Here is a 17,669-nt window from a genome sequence, read left to right on the forward strand (position 1 = left end):
AAAGACCAAAACTGGTGAGATCTTTCTGAGCAATAAATACAAAATGTTATATTCAGGATATGACAATCAAGGAAAAGTAGGAGTAGCCATAGTATTCAACACAAAATACGAGGCTAATCTTCTTGAATGGCAGTCAGTCTCAAGTAGAGTAATGTGGGCAAATATGAAAATGGGGAACTGGATAATGAGACTTATTTGTGCCTATGGTCCCACAGAAGGTTCTACTAAGGTAGAAGTGGAGGAGTTCTTTGAGGCTTTAGAAAAAGCAACTGACACAATGAAAAATGAAAAGTTGGTCCTTGTTGGGGATCTAAATAGCAGAGTAGGAAATGATTGTGAGGCATACAAAAATATTTTGGGAAAATTTGGAGAAAAGAGCAAAGCTAATAATAATGGCAAATATCTGTTGGATTTCTGCTCAGGACATGGACTGGTTATTACTAACACCATGTTCCAACATAAAAATGTGCACAAATTCACATGGAGAGAAGAGACTAGTAATAAGAAAAGTCTCATTGACTATGTTATTGTTGATAGTGATGTTTTCTCCCTGGTGCAAGACACCAGAGTGTACAGAGGATTTGAAATTGGAAGTGATCACTATTTAGTCTTGAGCAGGATAGAATTGAATTTAATATTGAAAAGAAAAACATGTAAGAAAGTTTTAAAGCGAATAAAAGTTGAGCAGCTCTCAGATGTGAACTGTAGACTAAAATACACAAAGATTATTGAAGAAAAACTGAAAGAGTTTGAGAACAGGAATCAAACTTTGGAGATTCAGTGGCAAACTCTGAAGAAAACATTGATTGATTCTGCCAGAGAGACATGTGATGAGGTTGTCTGTAAGGATAAAAAAATCAGAACTCCCTGGTGGACACAGGAAGTTAAAGAGGCAGTGAAGGAAAAGAAGAAAGCATATCAAAAATTCCTGTCAAATAAGTCAGCTTGTGCTCTTAGAGAATATAGAGACAAATGCAAGAATGCTAAACACTGTGTGAAACTAGCTAAACAAAGTCATGGGAGGACTTTGGCAAGAATATAGAAAATAAATATCAAGAAGGTGGCAAAATATTCTGGAGGTTGTTGAAGAAGCTTAAGAATGGAGGAAAGAGTGCTGTAAAAGGAATTAGAGATGATAAAGGTGACATGAAAACGGGAGAAAAAGATATCCTTGAAGTATGGAGTAATTACTTTGAAAATTTGCTAAATGAAACAAGCAGTGCTGACAGCATAGTAATAAAAAACACTGACCAGGCATGCAGTCAGGAATACATATCCATACTTGAAGTAGAAAAAGCCATCAAAGGCTTGAAATGTGTAAAGGCAGCAGGAGTAGATGATATTCGACCAGAAATGCTGAAGTATGGTGGTATAAGAGTCTTACAGTGGCTGCACTGCATAGTTCAGAAAGCCTGGACAGAGGGACGAATTCCCAATGATTGGAGTAGTGCTCTCATCGTACCCATATATAAAAAGGGAAATAAAACTGAATGTGAGAATTACAGAGGTATTTCCCTACTGAGTGTTCCTGGCAAGATCTATGCAAGTATACTTGAGAAACGGTTGAGAAAAATTGTGGAAGAAAAGCTTGGTGAAGAACAAGCTGGATTCAGGCCAAATAGAGGCTGTCAGGATCAGATCTTCACTTTATGACAAATAGTCGAGAAAGCATGGGAATATAACAAAGATCTGAAATTTAAGTTTTGTCGATTTGGAAAAGGCATATGACAAGGTGCCAAGAGAGAGAAGCTATTCAATACGCTGCAGTTATATGGCGTCAATGGGGCATTATATCAAGCAATACTTAGTCTTTATTTGAGTTGTAAGTGAGCAGTTAGAATTCAAGGAAGTAAAGGAAGATGGTTTAATGTTAAATCTGGTGTGAGACAAGGATGTACATTATCCCCTCTGTTATTTATTATCTATATGGATCACATTATGAAGGAAAGTGGTATTAAACATGATATCAAAATTGGAGATGTTAATGTCAGCTCTTTGCTTTATGCAGACGATGTTATACTTCTAAATAAACCTGCTACAAGTCTGCAAGATTCTCTGATTAAATTGAATAGCTGTTGTAATAGATATGGTATGAAGGTCAGCAATAAAAAGACAAAGACAATGAAAATAGGCAGAATCATTGAAAATGTCAACTGTATTATGAATGGAGAACCTGTGTAACAAGTAAAACATTTCAGCTACTTAGGCACGATTTTTAGTGAAGATGGTAAATTACATATAGAAATAGATAATAGAAACAACAAAGCTGGTATGGTAGGAAGTCAATTGAATAAATTCATATGGAATAAGAGAGAAATTAGTCGGAACACTAAATTAGCTGTATACAAGACAGTGTTCAAACCAGTTTTAACTTATGGATCTGAGAGCTGGGTCAGAAGTAAAACACTTGACCAAAGACTAGAGACCGCAGATATGAGAGTACAGAGAAAGATTAGAAGTGTGAACAGATGGCATCAATGGCAACATCATATTAAAAATGAGATTATTAGGAAAGAACTTGACATTGTCAGCATCCAGGTAAATGCGTTAGCAGAGCTAATCTCAGGTGATATGGTCACTTAAACAGAATGGTCGAGGAAAGATTAGCAAAACAAGTGTTCTCTGCCAGGCTGGCAGGAAAACGACCCAGAGGAATACCAAGATATAAGGTGGATTGATAAGGTACAAAGTGCCTTAGAAATATAAGATCCGATAATGTTGAAGTCTTGACAAGTAACAGACTGATTTGGAGGAAAACTGTAGATAGGAAATTAATAATGATGTAATTTTTTTCATGTAGTACTATCATATCCTATACACCCCTTGAGTGTACATGGCAGGAATTTGATGATGATGATACAGCTAATTTAGTGTTGTGACTAATTTCTCTCTTATTCCATACGAATTTATTCAATTGACTTCCTATCATACCAGCTTTGTTGATTCTGTTGTCTATTTCCATATTTAATTTACCATCTTCACTAAAAATCGTGCCTAAGTAGCTGAAATGTTTTACTTGTTCCACAGGTTCTCCATTCACAACACAATTAACATTTTCAATGACTGCCTATTTTCATTGTCTTTGTCTTTTTATTGCTGACCTTCATACCATATCTATTACAACAGTTATTCAATTTAATCAGAGAATCATGAAGACTTGTAGCGGATTTATTTAGAAGTATGACATCGTCCGCATAAAGCAAAGAGCTGACATTAACATCTCCAATTTTGATATCATGTTTAATACCACTTTCCTTCATAATGTGATCCATATACATAATGTACATTCTTGTCTCACACCAGATTCAACATTAAACCATCTTCCTGTACTTCCTTCAATTCTAACTGCTGACTTACAACTCAAATAAAAACTAAGTATTGCTTGATATAATGTCCCATTGACACCAAATAGCTGTAGCGTATTGAATAGCTTCTCTCTTGGCATTTTGTCAAATGCCTTTTCCAAATCGACAAAACTTAAATACATATCATTGTTATATTCCCATGCTTTCTCGACTATGTGTCGTAAAGTGAAGATCTGATCCTGACAGCCTCTATTTGACCTGAATCTAGCTTGTTCTTCACCAAGCTTTTCTTCCACAATTCTTCTCAACCGTTTCTCAAGTATACTTGCATATATCTTACCAGGAACACTCAGTAGGGAAATACCTCTGTAATTCTCACATGCAGTTTTATTTCCCTTTTTATATATGGGTACTATGAGAGCTCTACTCCAATCATTGGGAATTCGTCCCTCTGTCCAGGCATTCTGAACTATGCAGTGCAGCCACTGTAAGACTTTTATACCACCATTCTTCAGCATTTCTTGCAGACTTGTCATGGCAGGAGTAGATGACGAATATCATCTACTCCTGCTGCCTTTCCACATCACAAGCCTTTGATGGCTTTTTCTACTTCAAGTATGGATATGTATTCCTGACTGCATGCCTGGTCAGTGTTTTTTATTACTATGCTGTCAGCACTGCTTGTTTCATTTAGCAAATTTTCAAAGTAATTACTCCATACTTCAAGGATATCTTTTTCTCCCGTTTTCATATCACCTTTATCATCTCTAACTCCTTTTACAGCACTCTTTCCTCCATTCCTAAACTTCTTCAACAACCTCCAGAATATTTTGCCACCTTCTTAATATTTATTTTCTATGTTCTTGCCAAAGTTCCCATGACTTTTGTTTAGCTAGTTTTACATGCTGTTTAGCTTTCTTACATTTGTCTCTGTATTCTCTAAGAGCACAAGCTGACTTATTTGCCAGGAACTTTTGATATGCTTTCTTCTTTTCATTCACTGCCTGTTTAACTTACTGTGTCCACCATGGAGTTCTAATTTTTCTATCCCTGCAGACAACTTCACTACATGCCTCTCTAGCTGAATCAATCAGAGTTTTCTTCAAGACTTGCCACTGAATCTCCAAGGTTTGATTCCTGTTCTCAAACTGTCATTTTTTTCCCAATAATCTTTGTGTATTTTAATCTACAGTTCACATCTGAGAGCTGCTCAACTTTTATTTGCTTTAAAACTTTCTTACATGTCATTCTTTTCAATATGAAATTCAATTTTATCCTGCTCAAGACTAAATAGTGACCCCTTCCAATTTCAAATCCTCTGTATACTCTGGTGTCCTGCACCAGGGTGAAAACATCACTAACAACCATAACATAGTCAATGAGACTTTTCTTATTCCTTGCCTCTTCTCTCCATATGAATTTGTACACATTTTTATGTTGGAACACGGTGTTAGTAATAACCAGTCCATGTCCTGAGCAGAAATACAACAGATATTTGCATTATTATTAGCTTTGCTCTTTTCTCCAAAAATTTCCCAAAATATTTTTGTATGTCTCACAATCATTTCCTAATCTGCTTTTTAGATCCCCAACAAGGACCAACTTTTCCTTTTTCATTGTGTCAGTAGCTTTCTCTAGAGCCTCAAAAAATTCCTCCACTTCTACCTTAGTAGAACCTTCTGTGGGACCATAGGCACAAATAAGTCTCATTGTCCAGTTCCCCATTCTGATATTTGCCCAAATCACTCTACTTGACACTGCCTGCCATTCAAGAAGATGAGCCTCATATTTTGTGTTGAATACTATGGCTACTCCTTCTTTTCTTTGATTGTCACTGCCTGAATATAACATTTTATATTTATTGCTCAGAAGGATTTCACCAGTTTTTGTCTTTTTTGTTTCAGTCACCCCTATTATGTCGATCTGGTACTAATCTAATTCCTCTGCAAGCTCCATTTCTTTGCCATTCAGGCTTCTTATGTTGATAGTACCGATCTTTAACTCTGGTGATGTTGAGTTGGTGTGTGTTTTCAGATAACCTATTAATTTGGAGGAAAAATGTTGACAGTAAGTAAGTAATGATGTAACTTTTTCATGTAGTACTATCATAATAATGGCCTGGTTGGCCAAATGGATGCATAACCACTATCCAATCAACAGTTTGTGGGTTCGAATCCTCTTAGGGCAAGGATGTTTGTAACAGCCCGCTCTAGGTGAGGAAGATAGCTCTATAAAGCTTGTCTCGACTGTTAAAAAAAAAAAAAAAAAAAATCCTGTATGCACCCTGAGGATACATGTCAGGAATTTGACAATGATAATGAATAAATTCATACATAGTTGTTATTTATTTATAAATAACTAAAATAATAATGGAACTTTTTAAGTTGCTTTAATCCTCTAACAAATAATATGTTTATCTCACACTGGGCAATGAAATTTCATTTATCATCTCCAATTACTTCAGAATATCCTTATGTGTTTTTTATATCACATTTAAGATCTTTGATTCTCTTCATTTTTAGACTTTCTTAGTATCCCTCAAAATGTTTTGGCTTCTTCATAATATTTACTTTCTCCAGGTATTTTTTTTGGGAAAACTCTCATGTTCCTACTCTTAAAAAACTTTTATTTTTAATGCTGTTTTGCCTGCTTTTGTTTAGGAGTGCCCTTTTCTAATGTCATTGGCTTTTTAGTCAAGAAATCTTAGGGTATTGCAGATGTATTTTTAGAGACAAATATATGTAGCATAACAGAAGAAAATGCGCACATACCTTTTTTTTGGATGATGTTGCCTGTCTTCTTTCTGTGGTGTGCATGCGTCTGCTGTTATGGTGTTGAAAGGGGAGCTGGGGGGGGGGGGGCAATGTTGGAGAATTAATTTGGAAAAAACCCAGGGTTTTTTTATATATAATATATATATATATTATATTCAAGGGTGGGAAAGATGAAAAAGGGGGACAGGGATAGGGTTGACGGGGTGCAAGCCGTTTCGACCATGTGGGTCATTGTCTGAACTCATGGAGGAATGCAAGCAGTTCACGCCATTGAACAGAAACACACCCCGCAAATCGACAAGGCCATCATAATAGACAGACAAGACAACGAAACCATGCTTAGAATATCGGAAACAATAGCCATAAAATGTAACAAGACCTCAGTCAATGTCCACCGACCCTACATAATATCCGAGTGTTAGAAGCTCCACAACATAAAAATCAGGTCACAACTCCGACCAATAGGAGATAACATGAACACTTCAAAGGCAGAAACACCAAGCTGACATGACATAGCATCCACTTCCTCTATGAGTTTATACAATGACCCATGCAGTCGAAATGGATCGCACCTCGTCAACCCTATCCCCGGTCCCCTTTACCCATAAACCCTTCCTCTAAAAAACAGTTTCTAATTTCAGCCCCTTTTTTCATCTTTCCCACCCTTGAATATAATATATGTATATATTATATATTAAAAAACCCTGGGTTTTTTCAAATTAATTCTCCCACATTGCCACCCCCCCTTTCAACACCATAACAGCAGAAGCATGCACATCGCAGGAAGAAGACAGGCAACAACATCCAAAAAAAAAAAAAAAAAGATATGTGCGCATTTTATTCTATTATGCTACATATATTTGTCTCTAAAAATACATCTGCAATGCCCTAAGATTTCTTGAGTAAAAAGCCAATGACATTAGACTAAACAAAAGCAGGCAAAATAGCCATAAAAATAATATAATTTATCTTCTATGTTTTCTTCAAAAATCTTTCCCTGCCTTTTGTTTAGCTACATTCACACATAACTAGCTATCCAGCATTTTTATCTATATTCTGTAAGAGCACATGCTGACTTACTAGCCAAGAACTTTTTTTCTGCAACTTCTTCATTTTATGGACTGCTGCTTCCTTTTATGGATCATCCCATCCTATATATTTAACCCAATGATGATCTTTAGGGTAATCAAGTTTAATTAATTCCTGAATAAAAATCTGATAAACCCCATCTCATTTTCTTGTATTCTGCTATATAATGAGTTTGTTTCATAAATGTAAAATATGCAACTGCCTGAAAAGATGCTGCTGTGCAGTGTCTGCATGTGTATAAACCACTGGCAGAAACTAGGATTTGCAAAAAGGTGGATAATTCTGATGATGATGATCAGAAATTATTTTCTGATAAAAGTGTACTGATCCTCAGTAAACAAAAGAAAATTTTTTAGAAAACTAAGCAAAATATAAATAAAACAGAGAAATAAATACATAAAACAAGCCAATTCTTAGAGTTATTTACTGGGCTACCAAATGTATACAGCAGCTATTTAATTTTTTGGTTAGTTATTTACACTTTACAAACAAATCTCTTTCCTTCTCATAACTTTTTTTTTTTTTAAATTATGCCATCATAATGCACATATGCATGTCTAGAATTTATAGGATCACATGCTATTTGCTCCATTCAGCAATAAGACATACATATAATATCACAAATGTTAATTATTAATAATTTGTTTGCCAATAATGAAAGTATTTCTATACTTGTTTTTTCTCTCCTTTATATTTCCCATCCTCACATTGATGGTTCACATATTTATGCCTTTTTGGTAATTCAAATATAGCAACCAATATATAGAATTCTCTTTAATTATTGTTTTCTAAATATCCTAAAACAAATATACAGTCCTTTCCCCAATCTAAGCAGATCTGATCACAACCAAGCTGTCACAACATATGCTGTCTGCCGAAACATAAGCACAAATTATCGCAGGGCACAGTGTTTTCTCTTACCCGGTCAGATAGTTAGAGTGATGGTAGGAGAGTGATGACTGCCCCAACAAAACATGTTAAATGCTTGCTGCACACCTATTAGACCATTCCAAATGATTTATGGTTATAATGTCATTTGATGAAAATTTCTTAGCAAGCAATTTTAAGAAACTGGTGCTATTCTGGGCTACATTCTACACCACATGGGCCCTTTGATAGGAATCATGGCCTTATTGTCTTATATGATATATATAATTTTTCTTTCTTTCTTTCTTTGCATTTCCCACCCCTTTTAATACATATATACCCTCTGTCCAAAAAGAAACCAAACTTTTGATAGAAAATAAAACACAGGCCAATTATAATTATTCAAATCATTTAGTTCAATCAATATATTCTCCCTCAGCTTCAATACAGCGTTTGGCACGGGTCAATTAATTCGTTAAATGAGTTTTTTATATCGGTTTTTGGGATACTGTTGATGGTTGTGGATACTGCCGCTTGAATGTTTTCATTGGTATTGTATCGCTTTCCTTTCATTGGCAAATAAAGTTGGAGGAAGAGAAAGAAATCATAGGTTGCTAAATCAGGTGAATACGGCAAGTGATCTAACACACAAACTTGGTTTTTGCTCAAAAACTGTCTCACAATGTCGAACGATGAGATGGTGCATTATTGTGCAAAAGTGACCAGCTGCCTGCATCACGATATTCATGCCGTACGTGACGAATTCTCACTATCAATTGCTTCAAAACTTCGAAATAAAACTCACTGTTTGGCCAGGTGGAAAAAATTCTTTGTGGATAATGTCTTGGGAATTGTAGAAACAATTCAGCATTGTCTTTACTTTTGACTTCTCCAAGCGATTTTTTTTCAGATGCCCCTCTTCTGGTGGTCTCCACTCGGCACTCTGTTTCAGGCTCATACTCAAAACACCACATTTCGTCACCAGTAATGATTGTTTCAAGGAAGTGTGAATCCTTACGAGCGGTTGTAATGAGGTCCTTGCAGTGTTCAATTCAATACATTTTTTGGTTGTCAGTCAAGTTGTGGGGAACAAATTGTGAATTCAATTTACGAAGTCCCAAACTATCATTCAAAATGTTGTGCAGAGTTGATTTCGGAATCCCCAAATCATCTTCATTCAATCTCACAGACGATTTTGGGTTTTCTTTGATGAAATCACGCACTTTTTGGATGTTAACTTTGCTCAGTCCAGTTTTTGGATGGCCTGGCTTTTCATCATCCTCAAGTGTCTCACGACCTTGAAATCACTTAAACCACTTGTAAACTTGAGTACGGGATAAGCATTCATCACCGTATGCTTTTTGAAGCATTTGATGCCTTTGGTAAAACTTTTACCAAGTTTAATACAAAAGTCTATCGCAATTCTCTGAAACTCATTTTCTGACCATTCGTCAAAACACACTGTAACTCTTGGCACTATAACTTTTGTTTCTAATGAAACAAATGTCATAAACAGTTGACACAATACTAATGAAGGTTGCTGCTTTTGACAACAAAAAGATACAACAGGTGGCACCATTAGTTTCTTCTATTTTCAAAAAGTTTGGTTTCTTTTTGGACAACGGGTGTATATAAATATGTTATGGGCAGGTGACTAATAGATCATTATTCATAATGCCCAGCATTTATAAATAATGACTAAAATGGTCGCACAGCCTGATAAATATTGATTAATTTATTAAATTAACCAGACATGAATAAAGCTAGATTTCCTTTGGGCAATTTGATTTGAAAAAAACCTACAATTTTTTTCATTAAGAATTTGACCAGACATTATGAATAAGCTATATTCCCTTTAAGCAATTTGATTTGGTAAAAAAAAAAAAAAACTTTCTTCATTCTTTTTTTTCATTAAGAATTTCATTAAGACCAGACGTTATGAATAAAGCTACATTCCCTTTGGGCAATTTGATTTTCAAAGGAAAAAACTCCTAACCTAACTAAATTACAACCATCTCCTTTGTAATATTTTTATATTTTATACTTAATTCTTTTTCCATGCAGTTTCTGTCACCATGGACAATAGCAATATAGGCATCATGGAATATCAAATATTTCTTCAGTGTGAACGTAATTTTTAATCAAATTGCCATATGCATGTTACAATACCTGTACAGTGGAACCTTGGTTGTCGAACGACTCTCACCTCGAACAAATCGGTTCCCGAACATATTTTCCGAACAAAATCTCGGTTCCCGAACAGGCAAACCGGCAACCATGTGCTGAGATTACGTAACTGACACTCTCTACAGGAGAGCATCAGTTATGCCGTAGCCTATGCTCAGTGCAGACACCTGCTGGAATTTCTGGAGAATTAATTAATTTAAGACACCTATTGTATATTATTATTATAAGGTGCCTCCATGGAGTCAAAAGACTCATTGCGGAGACCCAACATTGCATACTGACCATTATTCACATAATACCTGTCATACTTCAACTTAAACTCATTTGCATTCTTGAATTTGCAGTGCCTTTTCTTGATTTTCTGTGTTTTATGGGTTTTTTTTTTTTATAAATTATTATTAAACAAGTCACCATGAGGGCCGAAGAAGGATAGTGATAGCGGCAAAGTGAAAAGAAAAGTTGTTAGAACCAAGATAGAGGTCAAAAAAGAAATCATATCCAAACACGAAAATTGTGTTCGTGTCTCGGATCTTGCTATATGCAGTTCGATATGGTATGGCGAAATCAACGATCTGTACAATACTCAAAAATAAAGAGGCGATCAATTTTTGTCTATATTTTATAAACATCCGAGGTTCCACTGTATATAATGTTTATATGTTATGGGTGAAATCACTTTGGTTTTTGACTCTTTCAATTTTTCTGTCATTGTCAAATATGCTGATTTTGTAGAAATTTGAGTAACCTGAGCAAAGCTCCCTTCATGTCTCCCAATAAAAAAGAAATTCAAAGAATCTCTCCTCCTCCCAATTCCTATCGCTTCTAATACTGCCAAAAAGGTATCATTATTATCACTTTGCTTGACCATATGATAGCAGTATTCATATTAACCCATCAACGTGATAAATTATGATAAACAACGTGAAATTTATTACAGTGCCCGATTTTTGTTTGTCATTATTCATAATGGCTAGGCATTATAAATAACATCCATATTAATCATTTATCATATCTACAGGTAGTTCTCACTTTACAAATTTTTATCTTTATGAATTTTTTGGATCAAAATTTTTATTTTAAGTTGTGCATGGCAAAGGCGATTAGGGACATGTACGGGGAATTACGCAGTATGTAAGGACGTAATGATCAGTAGAACTAGCCTCAATCACTCATGAGCCTTGGCGACGCGAGTGCGTTTTTCTTCAATTACACCTGATTTTTTATTTTATTTTATTTTTAACTAGAACTCTTTCACTTTTCCAACAACGTCAAAAAAAAAAAAAGGAAGCAAAGTCCAAAACTAGAAAATGAGTGAAAGAAAAGCAATTATGTTAGAGAAAAAATACGAAGCTATTACCAGCCACCAAGTGGGTAGTACCATTAAAGCTCTTTCTGAGAAATTTTCTCTTGCCACTTCTACTGTTTGCACCATTTTAAAGGATAAAGAAAAATATTTGAAAGAAGTAAAAAAATGCACAATCTATGCAGTCTACATGGTTGCATAATAAAGAAACAGGCAGTATAATTCCTCATATAGTAAAACTGTTAACTGCTTGGATAAGCAACCACTCAACAATTAAACATGCCTATTACCTATGCAATGATTTAGCCATTTTTAAAATGCTGAAAGACCAAAAAGGGAATGACTGCTATAAAAAGTGAACTGGTTGGCATAACATTAAAGTACAAGGTGAAACTGCAAAATCTTATCAAGAAAATTAGAAGAAATAATTAAAGAAGAAAATTACTCATCATCGCAGATTTTAACGTCAATGAGATGGGCCTGTTTTGGAAATGGATGCCTGCAAGAACTTACATTGCAAAAGAAGAATCCTCAATGCCAGGTTTTAAAGCATCAAAAGATTGCATCACTCTACTACTAGGAGGCCATGCTGCTGGCGATTGCAAGTTAAAACCCTTATTTGTGCATCGATTAGAAAATCCAAGAAGCTTAAAAGGAATTAATAAAGATACTCTCCTAATAATATGGAAAACAAATAAGAAGGCTTGGCTCACAGGTTCCCTATTTGAAGAGTGGCTTACGCATTACTTTGTTCCTGAAGTGAAACTTTATTGTGAGAAAAAACAAATTCCATTTAAAGTGCTTCGGATAATTGACAATGCATCTAGCCATCCCACATTAGTAGCTTACATTTGTCCTAATGTAAAAATAGTCTTTTTACTTCCAAATGCAACTTCTCTTTGACAACCAATGGATCAGGGAATGATTGCGATGTTTAAAGCACATTATCTCAAAGAGACTTTTGAAATGTTCAGAGAAGCAACTGATAAAGATGGAAACTTTTCAATCAAAGCGTTTTGGAAGAGATTCAAATTTTAGATGCAATTCGGGTAATGCAGAGCGCCTGGCATAAAGTTTCCGAAAAAACTATGAAAGGAGTATGGCATAAACTTTGTCCTCAGTTTAATGATAATTTCAAAGGCTTTGAAGACCCAACAAAGAATGTGAATTCTGAAACTCAAGCGATCTTAGGTATGGCTAACCAGTTGCAAATGGAAGTTTTGGAAGGTAATGTTAATGAGCTACTTCAATCTCACACTATGGAACTTTCACCCAATGATTTCCTTGAATTAGAGGAACAATAAAGAAACAAAGAAGAAAAAGATAACGCAGATAACGAATATGAAGCTCCAACTCAGTTTTTCACTTTCAAAGGCCTAGAAGAGGCATTTAAACTTTTCAAAAAAGTTTAAATCAAGCAATCTTTGAATCACAAGATTCCGACTTTGAAGGATTTAGTAAATTTTCACGCAAAATGAATAATGCTTCTGCTTGCTATTGAGCTATTTTAAATAAAAAGAAGCGAAAGTCAACCAAACAGATTGCACTTGAGGCCTTTGCAAATCAACTCCCGCTTTATGAATTCCCAATTTACGAACAGTCGCCAAGAACCAATTAATTTGTAAAGGTGGGAACAACCTGTATATGTGTGTGTGTGTGTGTGTGTGTGTGTGTGTATATATATATATATATATATATATATATATATATATATTATCCTGAAGAAGGAGAAGGTACCAATTCAGTTTTTAGTGTGTTCTGTAGTGCATTAATACCTATTACATTCATTTTTGCCTTTAACTGCAGCCCACATGCGATGAGATTCTGAGACTGACTGAACAGATTTCATTGCAAATTGGTATTTGGAACCCTCATAAAAATTTGTCACAACCATCCCAATTTTTATTTCAACTTGACCATTGGAAAGGACACAAAGGAGGAGTGTCAAAATGATATATCACAATAATTTTGCTCCAGCTGGATGGGAATAGAGAAATGCATACAAGAATATGTCCATGTAGATCATCTGATCATTTTTACTGACAGTAATAATTCCAACGTGGCTTAAATGCAAAAATTAGGTAAAACAAAATTACATGTTTATAAGCATATAAGTCAAAAACAGTTCTAGATTCAACTGTTATGATAATTAATGTTGTAAGAACAATAAAAACTTACATAAAATTTGATTACAATCAGAATTTTTGATCAAGTTTCTTGACTATTATAAATGTGGTTGAAGATTTCAAAGGAAAAACAGAATAATACTTAAAAAGCAAGAGCGTGTGCTACAAATGTGAGATGTTACAAGTATGAGGGGAGCTCAATCTGTAATACCATCTTTCCAAAGCAATAAGTAAATTCAGTTGTTCTAGAACTAAATTTACTTACAACAGGAAATACATTTAGCAATATTACTTCTCAAAACTGGAACAGCATTTATGCAATTATGCTCATGTAATCCTGGTACTCTTCTAGTGCACCACTTAGAGAAAGATATCTGAGAGACTAAACATCGCATTTTTCATTTTAGAAATTATGGACTTTACAACTGTGTTATAAATAACTATTTTAATTTCCCTATGTCAAAGCTGTATGACTGAGAGGAGACCTCCACATAGTCTTTAAAGGAATGTGGAGAACCGACCAGGGCTTCTGACCTAATCTCCAATCCTCACCTTCTTGTGGGGCACCCTGTTGGGTACCTACCTGGATCCTGAACAAACAAAGATGGGCTGGCAATTTGGGATTTAGCTGACCAAATTGTATTCTTATTGGCTTAAACCAATATACAAAATGATGGTACAACATGACAAAATTTCATGCGGCTGGGGCGTCGCCCGGTTACCCCCCCCCAGGTCAAAATCACTGAAAAAAATATGATACAATGAAGAAAATCTGCAATAATGAAGTATTTAAGCAGAATCAATGCAAATAATGCATTATTAAATGAATTTTACTAAAAATATAACACAGCCAAGCATTCTTTGTTTGAGCTCTACTTTTCTTTTATTCTGTTTATTAAAAACAGCTGCTGCAATCTGTTAATTTTTAAGAAGAAAGAATATGACACTAATGTGAGAAATGGTTACCTTCATTAATAAGAAAATGATACTACTTTGAGATATAAGATGAAATTTTAGTTTTTACAAACTAAAATAATATAAAATTATATCATATGATGAGAGGGAAATTTTTACCTGAATATGAAACTATTTATAGGATCTTGCTCAAAATTGTATGGTGATACAAAGATATAACTTCTAAGGGCATAACAACAACATTAACAAGAAAACATGATAAAAAAATTGAGGCAGAAGTGTAACAAAAAATTTTTTTTAAGACTACATAATATAAAAAATTAAACAAGAATGAAATAATAAAATAACAGAAAAAATAAAGATGTAAAAATGGAGCAATATAGTTAAAAATTAAGAGGAGGGGGGGGGGGCTTTAAATTAAGGATAGATTAAATATTAAATAGCAGAGGAATAAATAAAATTAGAAATGAAAATAGGAACAGGAGGTATGGCAGCTAAAGAATGGGGAAAACTGCCATTTTGCACTTATTCATAGCTGTCAAAAAAAGTTATTAAAAACCCATTATGCAATTTTTTTTTTCTCGGTTCTAAACACAATCTTATAAATTACTCCATTCCACAGATTGTTTTTATTTCACACAACAGATGAATAATAATCTTCTAAGTACTTAAGCAGGTTAACATTCTATTTATATTTTTTACTTTTCAGTCTTCATTTGATATGAAAAAAAAAAAAAAAGAGTAGTAATCTTTTCCCAACTTTTTAACATCATGTTCTTACACCCTAAAAATTAATGCGCACTAGTTATACTCGAAAGCAGTCAAAGAAGGCCTTGCTAAATCATCACACTATACTTTGAGCAGTACGTACTCTAGGTTCACAACTCCTTATATAAATAAAATGTTAGTAAATTTAGTTTTTTAATGTGATAAGAAACATTTTAGTAATTTACAAACCATCTGAATAGCTACGATCCCATTCCGAAGGATGTCGCACTGGTTTCCGAGACGGTGTAATTTTACCATCCTTGTCATAGGTAATTTTTTTATGAATGTATGCCAAAATTGAAGTAACACAAGAAAGTGTCAAAAACAGCCAGTGAAAGAATGTTGTAATAGAAGACACCTATAATAAATAAAATCAAATTTAAAACTTAATATGTTTAATGATGAGAAACTAAAAGAAGTATATCCAAGAACTAAACAGTTCAAATTAACTTTCAAATATTATAGTTATTAGATATAATTAGCCTAAACATAGTGCATATTGCTCTGTATTAAATGCCATCAGAATTTACAATAAGAAATAAAAACGAATGGGATTTGCAATAAGCTTATTTTTGTTCAAGTAATTTATTTCATTTTTGGAATAAACATTCTATAATGAGCAATGATATTAACTCCAAAAATATATATCAAGTAGAGTTAAAGCTGTTTCAGTGAACTTGGAAGGGGATCAATCGTTCGATGATGTTGGCACACTCTCCTTTGATGAGTCTTTTGACTCCCTGAAGGTGTCACATAATAATAATAATAAAATTTTTATTAATCGATGAAAGAGAAAGATGATTCCTTTAAGACAGCGTTTCCCAAACTTTTCTGACGATGGAACACTTCACAAATCCTGAAATTTTCACAGAACACCTTGGTTATTTTGTAATGTATTAATTAATAATTAATTGTTAATTTAGCTGATTTTCACTGACATATCCCATTCTGATCACCAAAAATTTATAATATTATTATAAGTATTTACGAGTGAATGCAGACTTTTTCTCCTGTGTGCTAGTAGTTTTCCACTCCTTTTGTACATCCTGGAGATCGCTTTGTAGGCTGGTGGTGGATGACTCACTATCTGTTGCGTCACAAACACCTTCAATAAGAGATTTCTTAATAATAAATTAAATCAAGTCCCTTGTCTCTTATTCATATTAAAATTTAAATCTGCAGGCCTATTGCTTTTAAAAAATCACAGCACTACGGTTTTGAAACTTTCACCCTACGATATGAACTTGCGAAGAAAGTATTCAGTATTACTAGATTTGAGAACCGGATACAGACTACCTTGATCTTCAATTTTAGTGGAAAATTTTTCTTGATACTTCGTTGCTGATTGGTCACTAACAGATTAATGGGAAAGAAAATTATTGATGGGAAACAAATAAATAGTGTACGTACGCACACACAAACAAGTTCCTCAAATAACCATAAGCCTATGCCAAATGTGTGTCTGTCCTGAGCCTCCATTACTACTTCATGCTAATGTAAACCAATTCTAATAAGATCTTGTTGGATATTGTCAATTCATCTTGTTCAGGCCTGTCCTTTTTCCTAACACCTTTTGCTTCACTTAACATAATCATGTTGACTAAGTAAATGTCCATCTCAAAACTGATTACTATAGCAATCCCTCAATTAATGGGCCTAATGCATTATTTAAAACAGGCGCATTAATCGAAAAAGCACTAATCGAATATAATAACCTATGGGAAAAAAGTATAATTCTTGTAGCAAATTTCTTTTTTGACCCTTAATTTTTTTATAAAAGAATTAGGGTATATCTCAGGGCCTAGTTAAAGGAAAACCATGAAGCTGAAAGATAAAACATATTCAGAATATAAATTTATTATTCTACTTCTTTACAAAGAATTGAGCTAACCTAATTTGGTGAGCATTCTGTTTCTTTTTTTCATACATGGATATGGCCCTACTGCCTCTTCTACTACTTTTGCAAATTTTACTGCGTCTCTCTTCATCGGGGTCAGCCTCTAAGCAATGCTGCTTAAAAACTTCAATTGTATGAAAAATATTTTCAAATTGTTTCTGTGAAATCTCTTTGGGCTTGTCAGTGATTAAATTTTCTTCATATTATTCAGGATCTTCCGGCTGTGCATCTAAATTTAGCAAGTCTGAATCATTCAGTTTCTCAGAATGAGATTTAATTAACTTAGATTCATTTGAAAAGCCTCTAAAGTCATTTGCACAATGTGGAAGAATGTGCTTCCAAATGGCTCACATATTGCTAGCAGTAATTTCATTCGACTTTATAACCAGGCTGAGATTTCTCAGATTTGGCCAGAAAAGTCTTGGAAGGCATTCGCTT

General features: G+C 34.2%; 1 protein-coding gene across 3 annotated transcripts in view; it reads right to left on the bottom strand.

Moving 5' to 3' along the window:
* Nucleotides 1-17,669, bottom strand: part of LOC150108050 (membrane-associated tyrosine- and threonine-specific cdc2-inhibitory kinase-like) — a 187,397-nt gene that overhangs the window by 38,415 nt on the left and 131,313 nt on the right. For all 3 annotated transcript variants that reach the window (XM_090415547.1, XM_090415546.1, XM_090415548.1), the window contains one exon: nucleotides 15,524-15,692. In XM_090415547.1, coding sequence (XP_090271673.1) covers nucleotides 15,524-15,692 — 169 coding nt within the window. The remainder of the gene's footprint in view (nucleotides 1-15,523; nucleotides 15,693-17,669) is intronic.

This window comes from Typopeltis vanoorti, chromosome 3 (assembly GCF_054136105.1).
Source record: "Typopeltis vanoorti isolate ZY-2024b chromosome 3, IOZ_Tvanoo_1.0, whole genome shotgun sequence".
In the NCBI taxonomy this organism is placed as follows: domain Eukaryota; kingdom Metazoa; phylum Arthropoda; class Arachnida; order Uropygi; family Thelyphonidae; genus Typopeltis; species Typopeltis vanoorti.